The sequence below is a fragment of the Tachyglossus aculeatus genome, chromosome 21 (genome assembly GCF_015852505.1).
Source record: "Tachyglossus aculeatus isolate mTacAcu1 chromosome 21, mTacAcu1.pri, whole genome shotgun sequence".
Taxonomy (NCBI): Eukaryota; Metazoa; Chordata; class Mammalia; order Monotremata; family Tachyglossidae; genus Tachyglossus; species Tachyglossus aculeatus.
Genome location: NC_052086.1, coordinates 9,201,208 through 9,223,195, shown reverse-complemented (window position 1 = coordinate 9,223,195; position 21,988 = coordinate 9,201,208). Strand labels below are relative to the sequence as shown.

At 48.6% G+C, this 21,988-nt stretch overlaps 1 protein-coding gene across 1 annotated transcript; it reads right to left on the bottom strand.

The window, feature by feature from the left end:
• Positions 1–2,507: 2,507 nt before the first annotated feature.
• On the bottom strand, positions 2,508–17,802 carry LOC119942036 (3-beta-hydroxysteroid sulfotransferase-like). Its single transcript, XM_038762693.1, has 7 exons — positions 17,613–17,802; positions 15,628–15,836; positions 14,280–14,415; positions 13,266–13,360; positions 12,348–12,528; positions 5,703–5,956; positions 2,508–2,879 (listed from the first exon to the last, which is right to left on the bottom strand). The coding sequence occupies exons 1-6, from the start codon at positions 17,800–17,802 to the stop codon at positions 5,802–5,804; spliced, it is 966 nt and encodes a 321-aa protein (XP_038618621.1). The 3' UTR covers positions 2,508–2,879; positions 5,703–5,801.
• Between the last annotated feature and the right edge of the window lie 4,186 nt (positions 17,803–21,988).

The following is a 21,988-nucleotide window of genomic DNA, read 5'->3' as shown; positions in this document are numbered from 1 at the left end:
AATTCGGGAAAATTTTCAGAAAGCGGTTTAAATGTCCAATTTCACCTCAAATGACCCCATGGCCCCTCTGTGACCCCGTTCGTGTCCTCAGATGACCCAACGAACTCTCCGTGACCCCATTTGTGTCCTCAGACGACCCCACTTTCACTTACGAATTCGGGAAAATTTTCAGAAAGTGGTTTAAATGTCCAATTTCACCTCAAATGACCCCATGGCCCCTCCGTGACCCCGTTCGTGTCCTCAGATGACCCAACGAACTCGCTGTGACCCCATTTGTGTCCTCAGACGACCCCACTTTCACTTATGAATTCGGGAAAATTTTCAGAAAGCGGTTTAAATGTCCAATTTCACCTCAAATGACCCCATGGCCTCTCCGTGACCCCGTTCGTGTCCTCAGATGACCCAACGAACTCTCTGTGACCCCATTTGTGTCCTCAGATGACCCCACTTTCACTTATGAATTCGGGAAAATTTTCAGAAAGCAGTTTAAATGTCCCATTTCACCTCAAATGACCCCATGGACTCTCCGTGACCCCGTTCGTGTCCTCAGATGACCCAATGAACTCTCCGTGACCCCATTTGTGTCCTCAGATGACCTCACTTTCACTTATGAATTCGGGAAAATTTTCAGAAAGTGGTTTAAAAGTCCCATTTCACCTCAAATGACCCCATGGACTCTCTGTGACCCCGTTTGTGTCCTCAGATGACCCCATGAACTTGCCATGACCCCATTTGCATCCTCAGATGACCCCACTTTCACTTACGACTTTGGGAAAATTTTCAGAAAGCGGTTTAATGTCCAATTTCACCTCAAATGACCCCATGGACTCTCTGTGACCCCATTCATGTCCTCAGATGACCCCACAAACTCACCGTGACCCCATTTGTGTCCTCAGACGACTTCACTTTCACTTACAAATTCGGGAAAATTTTCAGAAAGCAGTTTAAATGTCCCATTTCACCTCAAATGACCCATTGATTCTCCGTGACCCCATTCGTGTCCTCAGATGACCCCACGAACTCACCATGACCCCATTTGTGTCCTCAGATGACGCCACTTTCACTTATGAATTCGGGAAAATTTTCAGAAAGCAGTTTATTGTCGAATTTCACCTCAAATGACCCCATTGACTCTCCGTGACCCCATTTGTGTCCTCAGATGACCCCACTTTCACTTATGAATTTGGGAAAATTTTCAGAAAGCAGTTTAACATCCCATTTCACCTCAAATGAACCCATGTACTCTCCGTAACCCCCCTGTGTTCTCAGATGACCCACAAACTCTCTGTGACCCCATTAGCACCCTCAAATGACCCCATGTTCATTTATGAAATTGGAAAAAATTTCAGAAAGCGGCTTAATGTCCCAGTTCACCTCTAATGACCCAGTGGACTCTCTGTGGCCCCCTTAGTGTTCTCGGATGACCCCAGTGTCACTTGTCTGCTGTGTGACCTTGGGGAAGTCACATTGCCTCTCTGGGCCTCAGTTCCCTCATCTAGAAAATGGGTTTGAAGACCTGGGAGCCCCATGGGGACTGTAGACAGGGACTGTGTCCAACCCACTTAACCTGTAACTACCCCGGCACTTAGGATGGTGCCGGAGATGTAGTGAGCGCCTAACAGACACCGTGGTTGTGACTGTCGTTACCGTTAGGGGCTGGGCCGGCCGGGGGCACCTCGACCCCTCTGGTGGCAGCCGGGAACCGTCGCTCCCCGCCTTAGGCTCCCCGTTCTTGGGCCGGGGGCCGAGCCTCCTCCTCCTCTCTGCTCTTGTCCCCGTCCCCCCACTGCCAACAACAATAATAATAATAATATTAATGATGGCATTTATTAAGCTCTTACTATGTGCAAAGCACTGTTCAAAGCGCTAGGGAGGTTACAAGATAATCAGGTTGTCCCACGGGAGGCTCACAGTTTTAATCCCCATTTTACAGATGAGGTAACAGGCACAGAGAATTAAAGTGACTTGCCCGAAGTCACACAGCTGACAGTTGGCGGGGCCGGGATTTGAACCCATGATCTCTGACTCCAAAGCCCGGGCTCTTTCCACTGAGCCACACTGACAGCACAATAACAATACTAATAGGAAAAGCACCGTGACCTAGTGGATAGAGCACAGGCCTGGAAGCCAGAGGGAACTGGGTTCTAATCCTGGCTCCACCACTTGTCTTCTGTGTGACCTTGGGCAAGTCACTTCACTTCTCTGTGCTTCAGTTCCGTCATCTGTAAAATGGGGATTGACTGTGAACCCCAAAGGGGACACGGACTGTTTCCGGCCTGATTACTTTGTGTCCACCCCAGCACTTAGAACAGTGTTCGGCACATAGTAAGCACACAGACTTTGGAGTCGGGGTCATGGGTTCAAATCCTGGCTCTGCCAATTGTCATCTGTGTGACTTTGGGCAAGTCACTTCACTTCTCTGTGCCTCAGTTACCTCATCTGTAAAATGGGGATTAAGACTGTGAGCCCCACATGGGACAACCTGGTCACCTTGTAACCTCCCCAGTGCTTAGAACAGTGCTTTGCACATAGTAAGCGCTTAATAAATGCCATCATGATTATTATTATCAACTGCTTTCCCTGAGGATGCAGAGATTTAAATTGCAAGCTCCTTGAAGGCAGGACCGTACTGAACTTTCCCAAGGACTTTTCCCAAGTCCCAAGCTAAGACCATAGGGATTGATTACGATCTTCATGATCACCACATCCCAAGGACTAGTGGGTCCCCAGACTGGTCTTCTCCTCCATACTCACCTTCCCCATCGAGGAACTCCCTCAGGAGCTGTTCAAAACTCTCGGGGAGGCAGTTTTCTCGAGCAACAAATGCGAAATGATACAGAGACAATGATGTCCTTGGGATTCCTGATGATGTAGACGATCTGAAGGACAAAGAGATTAAGAATATGGTATTTGATGTGCTCACTGCATTTCCACTGTACTAAGCACTGGGGTAGACACAGGGTAATCCAGTTGGACACAATCCATATCCCATACGGGGCACACAGTCTTAATCTCCAATTTACAGATGAGGTGATTGAAGTACAGAGAAGTGAAGTGACTTGCACAAGGTCACACAGCGGACGACTGGTGGATCTGAGATTAGAACTCAGGTCCTATAGACTATCAGATCAGGGCTCTTTCCACTAGGCCACGGTGGGAGTGAAATTGTGCTGTTGGCCCCTGGACCCTGAGGCCACCATGTCTCTGTGGACACCAGGAGAGTTCGGGAAAACCATCAGTCTCGGTTTCCAGGGTCCTTAGGCAGCAGATGTGGGGAGTATTTATTACTAGTAGTAGTAGTAGCAGAAGAGAAGAAGCGTGACTCAGTGGAAAGAGCCCGTGCTTGGGAGTCAGAGGTCATGGGTTCTAATCCGGGCTCCGTCACTTATCGGCTGTATGACTCTGGGCAAGTCACTTAACTTCTCTGTGCCTCCGTTACCTCATCTGTAAAATGGGAATTAAGACTGTGAGCCCCACGTGGAACAACCTGATCATCTTGTATCCCCCCAGCACTCAGAACAGTGTTTTGCACATAGTAAGTGCTTAACAAATACCATCATTATTATTACTAGTAGTAGTAGTTGTAGTAATAGTAGTAAGTGGAATGGATTAATTATTCAGTTGATCAATCAATCTTATTTACTGAGTGCTTGCCAGGTGTAAAGCACCAATCATAGCATTTGGGAGAGGACATTAGAGCTAGTAAACATAATCCCTGAGTTTGTGGATTTTACAGTCCGGGGGGAGACAGACACAAACACAAATTACAGGTGGAAGGGAGCAACATAGTTCACAGATTTCTGCATCAGTGCTTCAAGGGCCTGTGGGCGGAGGGATGAGGTGAACATGATTTGGAAGGGAGGGCCTGGTGATGTGTCGGAGGATAGAGTCAGAAGGACCTGAATTCTTATCCAAGTTCCATCATTTGTGTGCTGTGTGACCTTGGGCAAGACGCTTAACATCTCTGTGTCTCAGTTACCTCACCTCTAAAAAGGGGATTAACCCCATGAGCCCAACATCTCTGTAGGCAGAGGATGCATCTGTTCATCATTCATTCACTCAATCATATTTATTAAGCACTTACTGTGTGCAGAGCACAGTACTAAGCGCTTGGGAAAGTACAATACAATAATAAAGAGTGATGGTTCCTGCCTGCAATAAGCTCACAGTCTAGTTGGGTGGGGGGAGGAGACAGACATCAATACAAATAAACAGACATCAATACAAATAAATCAAATGACAGATATACACATAAGTGCTGTGGGACTGTGGGGGGGAAGAAAGGAGAGAAACAGAAAGGAGTGGGAGATGAGCACAAATGGGGCTTACTCTGGGAAGGCCTCCATTGCTATATCCTCCATTGTTCATTGCTATATTGTAATAATAATAATGACATTTATTAAGCACTTACTATGTGCAAAGCACAGTTCTAAGCACTGGGGAGGTTACAAGGTGATCAGGTTGTCCCATGGGGGGGCTCATAGTCTTAATCCTGATTTTACAGAGGAAGTAACTGAGGCCCAGATTAGTTAAGTGACTTGCCCAAAGTCACCCAGCTGACAAGTGGCAGAGCTGGGATTTGAACCCATGACCTTGGACTCCAAAGCCCGGGCTCTTTCCACTGAGCCACGCTGCTTCCCCAACTCTCCCAAGCACTTAGTATGGTGCTCTGCACACAGAAAGCATGCCATAAATATGATTGTCTTACTGATCACCTGATTGACCTGGACTATGCCCAACTCGATTAGCTCATATCTACCCCAGTGCCTAAAACAGCGCCTGGCATGTACTAAGTGCTTAACAGATACTGCAAAATAAAATTTCGAAGGGTCTCCTGTTGGAGATAGGATTTCGGAAGGGCTTTGAGGACAGGGAGAGCAATGGGCTGACAGATGTGAAGGGGAAAGGGAATTCCAAACAGAAGGGAGGGAGTGAACAGGAAGCCGACTGGCTGAGAGGAAAGGAAATGAAGCTCAGCGAGAAGCCGGCTTGGGAGAAGAGAAGGGTGTGAAGTGGGGTCTAGAGAAACGGAAGCCAGGATATTTAAGGAGCAGTGTGGCCCAGTGGAAAGAGCACGGGTTTTGGAGTCAGTGGTCAAAGGGTTCAAATCCCGGCTCCGCCACTTGTCAGCTGTGTGACTTTGGGCAAGTCACTTAACTTCTCTGGGCCTCAGTTACCTCATCTGTAAAATGGGGATTGACTGTGAGCCCCCAACGGGACAACCTGATCACCTTGTAGCCTCCCCGGCACTTAGAACAGTGCTTTGCATGTAGTAAGTGCTTAACAAATGCCATCATTATTATTATTAGAGGAGAGGACCTGCTTAAAAGCCTCCTCATTGATGGGCAGTAGGCAGGCATTGTAGGATGGGGAAGCCGGGCTCTCCTGGGCTCCTGAATCTCAGCGGCAGCAAGACCTGCCACCCAAGTTGTGGTCTGAGGTGGGGCCGGAACTTAGCAGGTGGGTAGGCGCTCCGGCCTGAGGTTCAGCTGTGAGGGATCCCCTGGGACTAAGCAGGGGCCACATTTTCTCGGGAAGCAGCAGAGATGTGACAGCACCACATTTGACCCCCGGGCCAGATCACGATGGTTCCCCCAAGGCCTGCTGAGAGCTCCACATGGAACCTGCTCTTCCTGCCACTAGCCAACCCAACATCCCGGATCTCCCCAGCGGCCCTGACAGCTGCCCCCAGCCCCTCCTACCTGACTTGGGGTATGAGGAATGTGAAGCCGTCCTGCACCTGGAACTCTGTCTCCACGGACTGGATAGCCTCCTTGGAGTTGACCTTAGGAAGCACGATATCACTGTAATGAAACTCCTGATGTCACCTTTTTCACTTGGGCTGTAGTGACGCTTTTTTTTTTTTCCATTTTGAGCTCTCTGTTCTCCATGGAAATGGTTGTTCTGGTTGCAAAATGATGGAATTTGCATTCTTCCTCCTCCTGTCTCATCGCACCTGGACACAGAGCAAGGGAAGTTACAGATGTCCCAGCCACCCCAAGCCTAGTTCCACCTCCTCAGAGCTCAATCTGATCTTTGTTCTAGTCCACTGCAGTACCTTCCAGAGGTTTTTCCCTGGTGGTCAGATGCAGATTCTTGTGCTCAATTGCCCTGGACAAACTGCCTGCACTGATTTAACTGTGTGGATTAATTGATCGTAGTGGGAGGTAACCTGAATCTGCCTTCTTGTGTGCCATCTTTGAGTAAACTGTTGGCCTTGACCAGAGAGATACAGCCTGGAAACCCTGCTCCTCTAACACCAACCTCCCCCCTTATCTTGCTCTCATCTCCTTCCCCGTCCACCCCTGGACCATGACCTCCGTCCTCGTCCACCTCTGGACCATGACCTCCCTCCTCCCCACCTCCCTTCAGGTGACAAATAATCCTCGCTGTCTCACAAGCTCAAAAACCTTAGGGTTATCTTCAACTCATCTCTATCATTCAACCTATACATTCAATCTGTGACCATATCCTGTCAGTTCAACCTTCACAGCATTGCTTAAATCAGCCTTTTCCTCTCTGACCCCACGTTAATCCCATCACTCATCCTATCCCTCCTTGACTGCTGCACCTGTCTCCTTGCTGACCTCCCTGCCTTCTGTCTCTCCCCACTCCATTCCATACTTCACTCTGCTTCCAGGGTTATTTTTAGACAAAACCGTTCAGTCCATGTTTCCCCGCTTCTCAGAAACCTCCAGCTCTTGTCCGTCCACCTCCACATCGAACAGAAACTCCTTAACAACGGCTTTAAAGAACTTAATCACCTTTGCCTCCAATCCTCCCCCACCCCCACCGCAACATATTTACCTCCTGTTTCTCCTACTGAATCACAACCCCGATACTTAATTCCTCCAATAGCAACCAGCTTCCTGACTGCAATCTTCAAGTGTTCTCTTCCACTGACTTTTCTCCCATTGTTTTCATATATGCTCATTTGTAACCTAGCCCTGAAAAAACACTCTTTTGACTCCTTGTTGATAACTGGAGGTAACCAGAGGGAGCCACTGGGACAAAGGAGGGTTTTTTTTTTTTTAAGGATAAGGGAGACATCTGAAAGCAGTGGGGAAGAAACCATTGGAGAGCAAACAGTTGAAGATGGCAGTTGGGAAGGGAAGATGGGGGACAAATGTTTTGATAAGGTGTAAAGAAATGGGTTTCGATGTGCAGGTAGAGGGGGCAGATCTCTCACACTGCCCTCCTCCAGTACTAACCTACTCACTGTCCTTCAATTTCATCTATCTCAGTGCCACCCACTCTCCCACATCCTGTCTCTGGCCTGAAACTCTTTCATATCCGACAATTATTCTCCTGTCCCCCATCCCCCAGGGGTTTGAGATTTGGGGAGGTGAGAGTGAGAGAGACTGGAGACAAAGGCTGAGCCATACAAAATTGTATTGTTCTCATCTCTCCGGTCCCCAACCGTGATTCACACTTTTCTTTCTTCTTAGACCTTTCACCCCTTTAACAGCCAGCAGATCACTGTTCTTCCCATCTTCCAAGGCCTTCTGTAATCCCATTTCCTCTAGGAAGCATTCCCTGATTAATTTCTCTACCCATGTGGATTTATCCCCCAGATAACACCCCAGCACTTTGCCCCAACTTGGGAAGTATATACTAGCAAAATCACCTACAGGACTATTGCAAACCTATTACTTAAAACTCACTCTCACCTCACTCCCCACTCACATCCTACTCTTTCCTTCTTTCTCCCATCAGTACCTTATAAGTTCTTTGAGGACAGGATATGCGTCTGCTAACTCAATTAAACTCTTCCAAGTGCTTAGTAAAGTGAGCTGCGTGGAGTAAATGCTCAATAAATAGTATAAAATGATTAACTGCAAATTACTGTACTGCCCATCTCCCCACCAGACGGTAAACTCCCCCAAAGCACAGATCGTGTCTATGAATTATATTGAACTCCCTCACGAGTGCTTTCTATAGTGCTCTGTAGTGCCCAATAAATGCTACCACTAATAATAATAGTAATAATGGCATTTATTAAGCGCTTACTATGTGCAAAACACTGTTCTAAGCGCTGGGGAGGTTACAAGGTGATCAGGTTGTCCCATGGGGGGCTCACATTAACTCCCATTTTACAGATGAGGGAACTGAGGCCCAGAGAAGTGAAGTGACTTGCCCAAAGTCACACGGCTGACAATTGGCAGAGCCAGGATTTGAACCCATGACCTCTGACTCCAAAGCCCGGGCTCTTTCCACTGAACCATGCTGCTTCTTGAGGCCTCTTGGAGGGGATGTGCCTTCAGTGAGGCTTTAAATTGGGAGAGAGTAAGAGATTGATCCCCAGATGGTTGGGAGAGGATGCTGGCAGCAGACACAGGCCCTGCCCTTGAGGAGTTGACAATCTGATGATTCCACACAGCTCGTCACCCCACAATGTTGTACCTCCCCACTGTATCCCCTAAGCATTTGGGTCAGTGCCTCCTAACTACTTTGAGACACATCCCATTTTCAGTCCCCCAGCATGTGACCTGTTTCCATGATATGGACAGGTTTGAGCAGTTATCTTTCCCTGTTACACAGGGAGAAGAAGATGGACAGGAATGACCCAACCTGTTTCCATATTACACAGGGAGAGGAGGATAGACCCTTTTGATAAAATCTGTTACCATATTATATGAAGAGAAAGGGATGGATGGATTTGACTGGTCCATTTACAAACTACATGAGGAGCAGAAGGTGGATGAGTGTGGACCTTTTTTTTTTCATGTTACACACAGAGGAAGGAATGGGTGGATTGAACCGAGCTATTCTGTATTTTTACCAAGAGAACTCTATGGACCCACTATCAGGACAATTGAGGATGGAGGTGGGGCATTCTGGGAGAGATGTGTTCACAGTGTCGCTATGGGTCAGAGACGACAACAGAATAAGACAAGGTTTCCATGTTACGCAAAGAGCAGAGGATGGACCGGTGTGATCCAGTCTGTTCCCATGTTATTCAGAGAGGAAGGGATGGATGGATTTGATTCAATCTGTTTCTGTGTTACACAGGAAGTAGGGGATAGATGGATTTGAGCCAGTGTGGACCAGCTGTGGGGTAACGTTTGAGTTCGTGGATCAGAGGGTTGGAAGTGGACTCCAAGTCTAGAGGGTTATTGAGAGTTACAAACAGAGAGCTACCCACCCGACTAAGTACAGATGGCCTCAGGAAGTCAACCCATCAATCGGTCCTACTTATTGAGCTCTTATTGCATGCAGGCCACTGGACTAAGCATGGCTCATTTTGAGCAGGAAATGTGTCTGTTATATTGTTGTCCCAGGAGCTTAGTACATGGCTGTGCACATAGCAATTGCTCAATAAACACCACTGTTTGATGGAAACAGTACAGCAGAATTGTTATACATGTTCTCTGTCCACAGCGAGCTTTATCCAATAGAGGACTCCTTAGGGATGATGACAAGTCTGCGTGGCTCAGTGGAAAGAGCTAGGGCTTTGGAGTCAGAGGTCATGGGTTTGAATCCCGCCTCAGCCACTTGTCAGCTATGTGACCTTGGGCAAGCCACTTCTCTGTGCCTCAGTTACCTCATCTGTAAAATGGGGATGAAGACTGTGAGCTCCACGTGGGACAACCTGATCACCTTGTATCCCCCCCGGTGCTTAGAACAGTGCTTTGCACATAATAAGCGCTTAACAAACACCATCATCATCATTATTATTATTATAATGATGATCGATCAATCATGTTTATTGAGCACCTATTGTGTGCAGAGCATTGTACTAAGTTTTTGCAAGAGTATAACAGAGGAAGTTGACATTACCTTTGCCATCAAGGCCGTTCAATACAGCAGAGAAATAGACTCTAAAATAAAACTTATGGAAAAGAAAGAGAAGGAGGAAAGTGTGTATTTACATGAGTCTTTAAGTAATAGAGTGCTGTCTGGGATTGCTGGAATATCAATCAATCAATCAATAGCATTTATTGAGCGCTTACTGTTTGCAGAGCACAGTACTGTGAATTTGGGAAACAGTATTATTTAACAGTCGGTAGACATGTTCACAGTGAGCTTACAGTCTAGACCGGGAAGATCAGGGCACGGTTGCGGTGGGGGCTGGGGTGATAAACCCAGGGAGAGATTAATCAGGAAAGGCTTCATTGTTGTGATTTCCAAATGGCTTTGAAAATAGGGAGAATGATGGTCTGGAGTATATGAAAGGGAAAGATCATTCTAAGGCAGGAAAAATTTGCATTTTGCAGCCTGGAGGGATGAGTACAAGTTGGGCAGCATGAGTGGAATGAAGAGTAGGAGCTGGTGTTTAGTGGGAGAAGAGCGTGGTAAGTAGATGGTGGGGAGTCAGCTGATTGAGTGTCTTAAAGACAATGACCACCTGGGCCTTTTTTTTTTTTCAAGGAGAGAAGAGCAGAGGCAGAAGGGAAGGAAGTCTTGAAGACTGGGCCTGGAGCAGGTTTTGGACACCACTGGGAGACGAGTCTCCCAGATGGGATGGCCTGGAATTCTGGTCTTGGGAGAGTGTGCACATTACCTCACATCCCTGATCTTCTGGGTTCAACCCTCCTTCTGGCTCCGCCCAGACAGCCATTTGTGGATCCATCCACCATCTACTCTTCTAGGATTGGGAAGACATGCGGATTGGCCAGAAGGTGCCAAAATTTCAGAAAAACAGAGAAGAAAGACAGAGCAGGAGAAGAAATAGAGATGAAAGGAGAAGACAGGTAGCAGGCAGGGTTTGGAAGTTCTGTCTACTCAGAGTTTCTCCCACGGAAAGAGCTCCCTCAGCCCCTCCATCTTCTCCTGGTAGATCTTGTCAAAGGCTTCGCTCTGGGCAACTGTGAAGTGGTTCTTCCAATCCGCGACAATTCCTGCCATTTAAGGAGGAGACGGGAGATGTCAGTGGCGGCGGGTGTTTATCAGCAATCATGACAATCTCAGCTGTCCATCAGGAGGGCCAGCACTGGCGCTAAAGAGAAGCGAGTGCTCTAAAAGTGGTGTCTTTTGGGATGTGTAACTGTCAAGCTATGTGCTTCGGGGCAAGTGTTGCGGAATCCCTTGTCTTTCAGTGCATCCCTCACCAAGCGCCATTTTCCATTAGACCTTTTTCTGAAGAAAAGCCATATCCATGAAACGTTTCAGAAGTTGGTGGGCAAAGACCCAGGAGAGAATGGGTGGTGGGGAGGGGGAGAGAGGGCAGTGGCGAAGTAAATGTGGGAGAAGGGCAGAGTAAGGAAGGGATAGAGGAAGAGAAACAGAGGCAGAGAGGCACAGAGAGAAAGAGAAAGAGAGAGGGGATGAGAGACCCCACTTATTCCTATTTGTTTTGGAGGGGGCGGCATTCTCTTGGTTGCCAAAGAGGTGACAGAGGGGAACTGAATTGTGTTCTTCGACGAAGAATTGTCCAGGGCAGGTGAGCAGCTACTTGCCTTTTCCAGGGCGGACTTAAACACAGGACAAATGGTTTAATGGCTGCTGGTGGCTGGAGCCACCAGATTACCAGACTAACTAAATCTGGTAAGACTACCAGAATAACTTTTATACCGTGGGAAGAATGAGATCCTGGGGCATAAACAAATGACAGCTCTCCACTGGAGAGTGGAGGTGAAAAAGGGATGGGGATGGGGAGTAGATTTGGAAGGGAAGTCTTTGAAGAACATTCAGAGGGCCAGCGTGGAAATTTGGGGGCCTGTTAATAATAATAATAATAATAATAATGATGGTATTTGTTAAGCGCTTACTATGTGCAAAGCACTGTTCTAAGTGCTGGGGGGATAAAAGGTGATCAAGTTGTCCCACGTAGGTCTCACAGTCTTCATCCCCATTTTACAGATGAAGGAACTGAGGCACAGAGAAGTTAAGTGACTTGCCCAAAGTCACAAAGCTGACAATTGGTGGAGTCGGAATTTGAACCCATCACCTCTGACTCCAAAGCCCGGGCTCTTTCCACTGAGCCATGCTGCTTCTCTAATATTGTTAGATAGGAAGGAGGCTGCTTGCCCAACCCCGAGACCTCAGGGGATGAAATTTCAGGCCAGGAGCCCACCACCCCCTACTCAACCAGCTAGTTCACTCCCTATCTACCCCTAACTCCAGTCTATGGACCCCCAACCATCCCACCAGTCCACTGCCCTCCTACTATTCCCCCCAAGCCATTGCCCCCAACTTCTCGCCCCCAACAACCCACCAGTCTAATGCCCTCCTACCATTCCGCCAGTCCACTGACCACCTTCTATCCACCCAGCCAGTCCATCTGTCACCTACCCATCACACCAGACGATTCTCCATCCACAGACCATCCACCCATCCATCCCACCTCTAACATTGTTTCATCTCCACCCCTGCATCACATCCATCCTCCCCTCCAGTCTCCTCACCTTTCCGGAGGAGTGACCCCTTGGAATGATCCACCAGGATGTCTGGGGCAAGGGAAAGATTGGACATCTCATTGTCCTTCATGGCCTGGAAGGAGGAGTACTTCACCACGGAATCCAGGGCTTGCTCATCCAACTTCTTCCCCAGGAAGCGGCTGATCTTCATCACGCTGCCCCTCATGTCCTGCAGCCCCCGCCCACAGAGAGTTTGAAGAGAAGCGGACGGGGACGGAATGGAGGTTGTCAAAGCCCCTACCACCCCGGCAGTGGCTCAGATATAGTTTTGGTGACTACAGCTGCCCTGGAACGCCCCCTCCCTTGTCGGGCTTCCCTACCTGGGCCCTGGTGAGCCAGGGCAGGGTGGACCCTTGGGGGTGAGAGAACGTGACAGCCTCCAGGGCAGAGGCCCCAGGAGCACCGAGCTAAGCAAAGGGGAGAGCTTGGGGGAGAGGAAAAGGAGCACGGGTGGTGTGGGCTTTTGAGAATCAACAGAGAGGAGGAATAAGAGAGCCAGGAATTGTGTAGGACCGTCGTTTTTCTGAATAAACTTCATGCCTGTTATCTCATTTTCTCCTCACAACATTCCTGCTGGATAGGGAGAGAGGGGCTGTATTTATCTCTTTTTCACTGGTGAGGAAGGTAAAGCCCAGAGAGGTGTGGTCATTTGCCTGGGGTCACTCAGCTGGCTGGGGTCGGACTGGGATTAGAACTCAGGTCTCCTGACTCCCAGAGCCTCCCTTCCTCTGCTTGTTGGTGCTCTAGGAGCCACTGCTGGTCTGCCATCCTGAGCAGGGTTGGGGGTGGGTGGTGGGGAGGGAATTCCTAACCAAGCCTGATTCCAAAGCCCCCAGTGGGAGGTGTCGCTGGCTATAGAGGTGGAGTTCCCTGGGGGCTCGATGCCAGCCACTGGGAATTCTTTACCTGGTACAACTCCTCGTAGCTCACGAGCAGGAAGTTTTCCTTATCCTTCATCTGGAGCCATCCACGAATGTGCTCGAACCAGGAGCCGTAAATAACTGGGGGAGGAGAAGGGGGAGAAGGGAAGCAATCAATCAAGAGCAGTGCTCACTACAGAGAGCCCGAGGAGGGCAGAGACCGTGATTACATTTGGTCGTCTTCATCCACAAATGTGGGAGCATTCCCAAGGCGTCAAGGGTTCCCAGGCAGCACTGGCCTGAGGAAAGCTTCCCCCTCCTGGAACCGGAGAAACTTGAGGAGGAGGTGGGGTGGAGAGGAAAAGTCACAGAAAGAGTGAGAAGTTTAGAAAAACACAATTAATTACTTAATTAATTAACAGGACAAGGGCACGAGGAAGGTGGGGGTGCCGTGGCCATTCTTCAGCATTTAGTTCAGTGCTCTGCACAAAAGTGACTACCTGACAGTTGCAATACTCCTGTGAATATTGTTGTGCTTGTCTTCCACATTAGAGTATACTCTTGCCGTGGGCAGGGAATACATCACTTAATTATTCCCTTTTTCCCAAATGTTTACTGCAGGGCACTGCTCAAGTGGGAGCTCAATAAATACCATTACTACCCTACCATGAGTCACATCAAGACCCTAAGGGGTAGCGCTATTGAGTTTCTGATTGGGTGATTATATCACGGAGAGGGAAATTGAAAGTTGGAATTGAAATAGTGGAGAGGAAAAGAAGAGAGGGTTGCAGGAAGCTGTGCTGAAGAAATCAGCTCTGGCTACAAAATAGGTCCAGATTTTGGCCCTTATCCTCCCATCTTCACCACCTGCTTTCCCTGATGACTCAAAGGAAGTGTAAATTATAAACTCCATGAGGGCAGGACCGTACTGAACTCCCCAGGGATTCAGCCCACCCTAAGAACTCACTAAAGCCTAATTGAGGGTTTGATTATGACTCCCACCATCCCCACACCCCATGAGCTAGGGGGTCCCCAGCCTGATCCTCTCCTCCATACTCACCTTTCTCACCTTTCCCTTGGAGGAACTCCTCCAGTAACTGGTCAAAACTCTCAGGGAGGTAGCTTTTTTGAATAACAAATGAGAAATAATAGTAAGAGACGGCAACGTCCTTGGGATTCCTGATGAGGTAGATTATCTGAAAGACAAAGAGACTAGTTAGGTGCTTATTGTGTGCCAGGAACTGTAGTATGCACTGGGGCAGGTACAAGGGAATCCGGTTGGACACAGTCCACGTCCTTCATGGGGCTTACCATCTTAATCCCCATTTTACAGATGAGGTAACCGAAGTACAGAGAAGTGAAGTGACTTTCGCTTGAAGTGAAGTCACCCAGCAGACGAGTGGCGGAGCTGAGATTAGAACCCAGATAATAATAATAATAATAATAATAATAATAATGGTATTTGTTAACAGCTTACAATGTGCAAAGCACTGTTATAAGCGATGGGGGCATACAAGGTGATCAAGTTGTCCTACGTGGGGCTCACAGTCTTCCTTCCCGTTTTACAGATGAGGGAACTGAGGCCCAGATAAGTGAAGGGACTTGCTCAAAGTCCCACAGCTGACAATTGGTGGAGCCGGGATTTGAACCCATGACCCCTGACTCCAAAGCCCGGGCTCTTTCCACTAAGCCATGCTGCTTCTCTAGATCCTTCTGATTATCAGATCTGGACTCTTTCCACTAGGCCACGCTGGGAGTGAGAATGTGCTGCAGAGAAGCAGCGTGGCTCAATGGAAAGAGCCCGGGCTTTGGAGTCAGAGGTCATGGGTTCAAATCCCGGCTCCGCCAATTGTCAGCTGTGGGACTTTGGGCAAGTCACTTCACTTCTCTGGGCCTCAGTTCCCTCATCTGTAAAATGGGGATGAAGACTGTGAGCCCCCCGTGGGACAACCTGATCACCTTGTAACCTCCCCAGCACTTAGAACAGTGCTTTGCACACAGTAAGCACTTAATAAATGCCATTATTATTATTATTATTACAAGTCAGCAACAGATAGAGATGGTCCCTACCCAACAACGGGCTCACAGTCTAGAAGGGGGAGACAGACAACAAAACAAAACATGGAGACAGATGTGGGGAGAGACATCAGGTTCTCAGACCGAGCCCTCTCCCCTCCTACCACAGGTTACCCCACAGGGAGGCCTCCTCCCACTCCCATTGATGACCATCTGATTCACCACAAACCCATTACATTTGGTTTTGGAAGGATCAAGCCTGGAGTTGTTGGGATCGTCCTCTCCCATTGGTGGGGCCCTGGGGGTGGGGGGGCAGGGGATTGTGCTGAGAACCCCGAGACTGAGAGCCACAGATTGTGACAGAGCCATCTCCCTGCTCCCCCAGAGCTCACCTTGGTTTCGGAGGTGAAGAAGGATGGAGGAAGGAACTGGATTGGGAGGTGAGTAGTCAGGAAATGGGGAGGCTTAATTTCCTTTAGCATGTCTGTGGCCACTGACGCTTCGATCCAGGGGGCTCGATGGAAGCTGGAAACGGTTTGGACCCAAGTGGGGTCTCCGTTTGTTTGGATCAGAGAGAGAATCTCGATCAACCAGTGGGTGCCTAGAGGAGAGAACACAGAGGAACTCCTCTGGAAGTCAGGTCGACCACAGTCTCCGGCTCCTCCCCTCCTGTCCCTGCCCTCTCTGCTGCACCCTCGCCCCCTGCCCTCGCCTGACTCCCGGGCATCTAGAGAGAGCTGGGTCCCCGCCAGGTTATGAAGTGCAAAAATGGGGTATTTGGGAGAGGCCACTAGAACTTGTCTTGTCTCATGCTGTAGAGCTGCCTATGATCCAAACCAATGCCATGGACACACCTCTCCTAGAACGCCCCACCTCCATCTACAGTCGTTCTGGTAGTGTAGCCATAGAATTTTCTTGGTAAAAATACAGAAGTGGTTTACCACTGCCTCCTTCTGCCCAGTAAACCTGAGTCTCTACCCTCGGCTCTTTCCCAGGCCGCTGCTGCCCAGCACAGGTGAGTTTTGACTTGTAGCAGATTGCCTTCCACTCCCTAGCCACAGCCTGAGCTAGGAATGGAATGTGTATGCCTCTGCTTGATTTTCTCTCCCGTAGTCGCGACTTGTAGAGTACTGGAAACTCTCAGGTGTGACCCTGAGAGGCCACACTAGAGCTAGAACATCATCCCTGAGTTGGAGTTTACAGTCCAGCCAGGAGATGGATACCAAAACAAATTACAGGCAGAACGGAGCAACAGAGTTTAAAGATTTCTGCACAAGTGCTTCGGGGGCCTGCGGTTAGTGGCCCGCCATGTCACTGTTTAAGTGACGTGGGAGTAAAAGCCAGGTGATGTGTCGGGGAAAGCATCACGGGCTGGCGGATAGAATCAGAAGGACCTGGGTTCTAATCCCAGCTCCACCATTTGTCTGCTGTGTGACCTTGGGCAAGCCACTTTACATCTCTGTGCCTCAGTTACCTCATCTGTACAATGGGGATTAAGACTGAGAGTCCCATTTGTTGTACAAAGGAAATATGTCTGTTTATGGTTATATTGTTCTCTCCCAAGTATTTAGTACAGTATTCTGCACACACAAAGCGCTCAATAGATACTATTGATTGGCTGACCAGGACTGTGCCCAATCTTATTAGCTTGTATCTACCCCAGTACTTACTGCAGTGCCTGGCACAAAGTAAGAGCTTAACAGATACTATTGAAAAAAGATTGCCGTGTCTCTTGGTGGAGATAGGGTTTCAGAAGGGTTCTGAGGATGGGAAGAGCAGTAGAGAGGGAGGGAGTGAGCAGGAGGCCAGTTGAATGAGAGAAAAGGAAATGAGGCTCGGCGAGGAAGCTGGCTAGGGATAAGTGAAGAATGTGAGTCGGGGCCTAGAAAGAGAGAAGCAAGGATGCTTAGAGGAGAGGCCTTGATTTAGTGCATCCTAGTCAGTGGGCAGTAGCTGGCATTGAGGGAGGGAGAACCCAGGCTCTCCTGAGCTCCTTAACCCCAGTGGCAGCAGAAACTGCCACCTAAAAACATAGTCAGAGATGGGGCTGGGCCTGAAGGGGTAGTAAAATGTGCCGGGCTGGGAGTTGGGCTGTGCGGGGGTCCCCCGGGCCCACGATGGGACCTCGCTTTTTCAGAGAAGTAGCAGAGATATGGCAGTGCCTGGCTCGATCCGAGAATGGCTCCGCATCCCACCCCAAGAATGGCTCCGCATCCCACCCCAAGACCCTGTCTCTGTGGTTCCGTCCCCCCGCAGACTGCTGCTAGCTCTATATGGAAGGTCCCCCCACCAGCCCACCGCCCCCCCACACCAGCCAACCCAACGTCCTGGTCCTTCATGGTTATACTGATAGCGGTCAGGGTCCCAGCCCCCCTACCTGACTTGGGGTACGAGACGAGAAACGTGAAGCCATCCTGCACCTGGAACTCTTTCTCCACAAACTGGAGAGACTTCTTGGAAGTGAACCTAGGAAATAAGATCTCTCTGTAATGAAATTCTTCAGGACTCACACTTTCCTCTTTCACTGTCATAAAGGGATTTTTCTTCTGGACCTCTTTGTTCGCCATGGAGAGGGCTGTTCTGGTTGCAAAGTGATAGAGTTTGTGTCCTTCCTCCTCCTGACTTACTGCACCTGAAGAGGGAACAGGTGAAGTTTCAGCTCCTCAGATCTCTATGTGGTCTTGGTTGTTCTCTAACACAGTACCTTCCAGAGGTTTTTCCTCTGTACCTGATGGTTAGACACAGATTCTTTGGCTCAAATGCCCTGGGTAGGCAGCCTGCACTAATATAGCTTTGTGTGGATTAATCACTCATAGTGGAGAGGTGGCCTGAATCTGCCTTCTTTTGCATGATTTGTGCGTGAACTGTTGGCCATGACCAGACAGTCCAGACTTTGCTCCTTTAACACCAATCTGTATCTTGCTTTCCTCTCCCTCCCTGTCGACCCTGGGCCCAGGAACTCCCTCCTTCCCCCCTCCCTTCAGGCAATACCACCACCTTCTGTCTCACAAGCCCAAACACCTTGGCGTTATCCTCAACTCATCTCTCTCATTCAATCCATGTTTTCAATCCTGTCCATACTTCACTCTGCTGCCGGATCAGTTTGCTACAAAACTGTTTAGTTCATCTTTTCTCACTCCTCGACTGCCTGCAGTGATTTCCCATCTACCTCGACATCGAACAGAAACTCCTTACCAACAGCCTTAACGCACGTAATCAAGGTGGCCCACCACCATTTCCTCCACCAAATCATTGAACTTCCTGATCTTCTCCAGTAACCCAACGCTGGCACTTCATTCCTCTAAAAGCAATCAACCTTGCCTTCTTCTCTCATTGACTGCCATCTTCAAGTGTTCTCTCTACTGCCTTCAGACATGTTCATATCTCCCCTAAAAAATCCTCCCTTGACCCCATGACTCCCTCCACGTATTTCCCCACTTCTCCCCTACTGTTCCTCTTCAAACTACTTGAGAATATTGTCTATGCCCTCCGTCTCAAGTTCCTCTCCTTCATTTCTCTCCTTGACCCCTTCCAATCTGGATTCCGTTCCCTTCGCTCCACAGATGCCACCCTCTCAAAAGTCACAAACCTTCTCCTTTTTGCCAAATCCAACCTCGGCATCAGTGGAATTCATTCATTCATTCAATCGTATTTATTGAGCGACTGTGAGCCCACTGTTGGGTAGGGACTGTAGGAATTGTTCCCCCCTGTTTCTCCTATCTCTTTGGCCGTTCTTCCTCAGTTTCTTGGATGGGCTCCCCCTCTTACTCCCACCCCCTCGCTGAGGTAGTCCTGCAAGGCTCAGTTCTGTGTCCAGTTCTATCGTCCATCTACACCCACTCCCTTGGAGAACTCATTGGCTCCCACATCTTCGACTACCTCCTTTCAAGTAGATGATTCCCAAGTCTGAATCTAATAATAATAATCATAATAACTATGGTATTTGTTAAGCCCTTACTATGTTCCAAGCACTGTTCTAAGCGCTGGGGTAGATACAAGGTAATCAGGTTGTCCCAGGTGTGTGTGTGTGGGGGTGTCACACTTTAAAACCCCATTTTACAGATGAGGTAATTGAGGCACAGAGCAGTGAAGGGACTTGCCCAAGGTCACACAGCAGACAAGTGGCGGAGTTGGGATTACAATCCATGTCTTCCGACTCCCAAGCCCGTGCTCTTTCCACTAAGCCACGCTGCTACTTGGCTGTCACACTATCACTTCAGACTCAACACATATACAACAAAACTCCTTTTCTTCCTATCCAAACCCTGTCCTTCCCCTGACTCTCCTTTCACTGTACAAAACACCACCATTCTTCCAGTCTCACAGGCCTATAAACCTGGCATTATCCTTGACTCTCTCTCGTTCAACACGCAGATTCAATCTATTACTGAATGGTGTTGGTTCAACCGTCACACAATATCGCTAAAATCCACCCTTTCCTCTCCATCCAAACTGCTACTCATGATTATCCTATCCCTCCTTGCCGACTTCACTACTTTCTGTCTCTCCGCACTCCAGTCATTACTTCTGCTGAGTGTGCCCCCACACTCCATCCTTTCCGGACCAGACATGACTGATTCCCCCGCTCCCCTCCCCGGGGAAAAAGGCCCTTGTTATGACCGATTTGCTTTAACAACCCCATTTGCACCTAGTCAGCTCCCCCATGCTATTTGGCTCTTTACTCTTCTCCCCAGGCGTCTCCTCTCCCATGACCCCCCTTACTCTAGAACTGCCATCCATAGGACTCCATCCTCCACCACCTCGGAGTCATTTCAAGTAGCATGGCTCAATGGAAAGAGCCCGGGCTTTGGAGTCGGAGGTCATGGGTTCAAATCCTGACTCCGCCAACTGTCTGCTGTGTGACTTTGGGCAAGTCACTTCACTTCTCTGTGCCCCAGTTACCTCATCTGTAAAATGGGGATTAAAACTGTGAGCCCCCCGGGGGACAACCCGATCACCTTGTACCCTCCCCAGCGCTTAGAACAGTGCTTTGTACATAGTAAGCACTTAATAAATGCCATCATTATTAGTATTATTATTATTATTTCTGCCAAGAGCCCCAGGACTCTCCTTGCCATTAGCCTTTTTGATTTGATTTGACTGACCCACTGACCCAATGCTTCCTTCTGCTGTGGGCATCATCTGTCTATTTTACGGTTGCTTCTGCATGTTAATTGTTCACTGCCCTCTGTGATGTCATCATCTGCTTATTTTATGCAGCGGAGCCAGGATTAGAACCCATGACCTCTGAGTCCCAAGCCCGTGCTCTTTCCACTGAGCCACACTGCTTTAATAATGATTAAATCACCACTCCTTTACAGTTATTCCTAGGCTTGCAGAACAATGGCAAATTCACTCCCAATTACCGCCATTGTAGTTTCCAAAGAAGCAGCGTGGCTCAGTGGAAAAGAGCACGGGCTTTGGAGTCAGAGGTCATGTGTTCAAATCCCGGCTCTGCCAATTGTCAGCTGTGTGACTTTGGGCTTAATTTCTCTGGGCCTCAGTTACCTCATCTGTAAAATGGGGATTAAGACTGTGAGCTCCCGGAGGGATAACCTGATCTCCTTGTAACCTCCCCAGCACTTAGAACAGTGCTTTGTACATAGTAAGCGCTTAATAAGTGCCATCATTAATTAATTAATTAGAGGAAGGTGCTTTAGTGCCTTACATTGAGAAGGGCAACCATTCACTGCCATTCACTGAGAGGGAGGCAACCCTTTGCTGGAGGGAGGTGCCTTCTCTCAAAGGAATTCCCTTTTGACCTCCCAAACTGATAGCTCTGGGCCTGAAGGCAAATTGGTTAAGTTTCCTACCGGCAAGCCTTAATTTGCAAATTTGTTGCAAGTTACTGGGTGATTTCATGAATAAGTGCGAGAAGGGAGAAGAATTAAAAACCCCAAGCCAATAAAATGACTCTCAATCTGCGGAGCTACCCAAATTCAGCTAGGAACTAATCTTCAATGAACAACAATAATAATAATAATAATAGCATTTATTAAGCACTTACTATGTGCAAAGCACCGTTCTACGCACTGGGGAGGTCACAAGGTGATCAGGTTGTCCCTCTGGGGGCTCACAGTCTTAATCCCCATTTTACAGATGAGGTAACTGAGGCTCAGAGTTGCCCAGTCACACTGCTGACAATTGGCAGAGCCGGGGTTTGAACCCATGACCTCTGACTCCAAAGCCTGTGCTCTTTCCACTGAGCCACGCTGCTTCTCATACAATACACATTTTCACGACACTGGCCAATTCATTCAAACATAACTCGTCCTAAGCACACTTTCACACCGACGCAGGGGTAAAGCCAGTTCCCCCGCATCAAACAAGATGTTAATTTCTGCCCACCTTCAGGACAAATGCCTAAGTCTTTCTCCATTCCTGCTCCACCCAGACATATACATAACCTTACTATAGGCATCACCTCAAATCTCAACTACTTGGCGTTCTCAGAACGTCCTCCATTCTATGCACACAAAACAGGACGGGAACACGCTCAGGCAATCATGTCAACTCTAAGCAGAACGCTCTGCACGTTAACACTCTTACCTAAAGAAGAGGGTGCGCCCAATTCACACAATGTTTCCAATACTTTAAAACTGAATGGAGAGGTTTTCTGGTCATCATCAGGAACTTCTTCATTGGGGGCGATAAGAACCAGCTTCCAGCACACACAGATCTTTCATGTAAGAATGGTTTGGTGCCTGCAACTTAAAACTAGAGATACTATCACTTCTCTGTCTACTCTCCTCC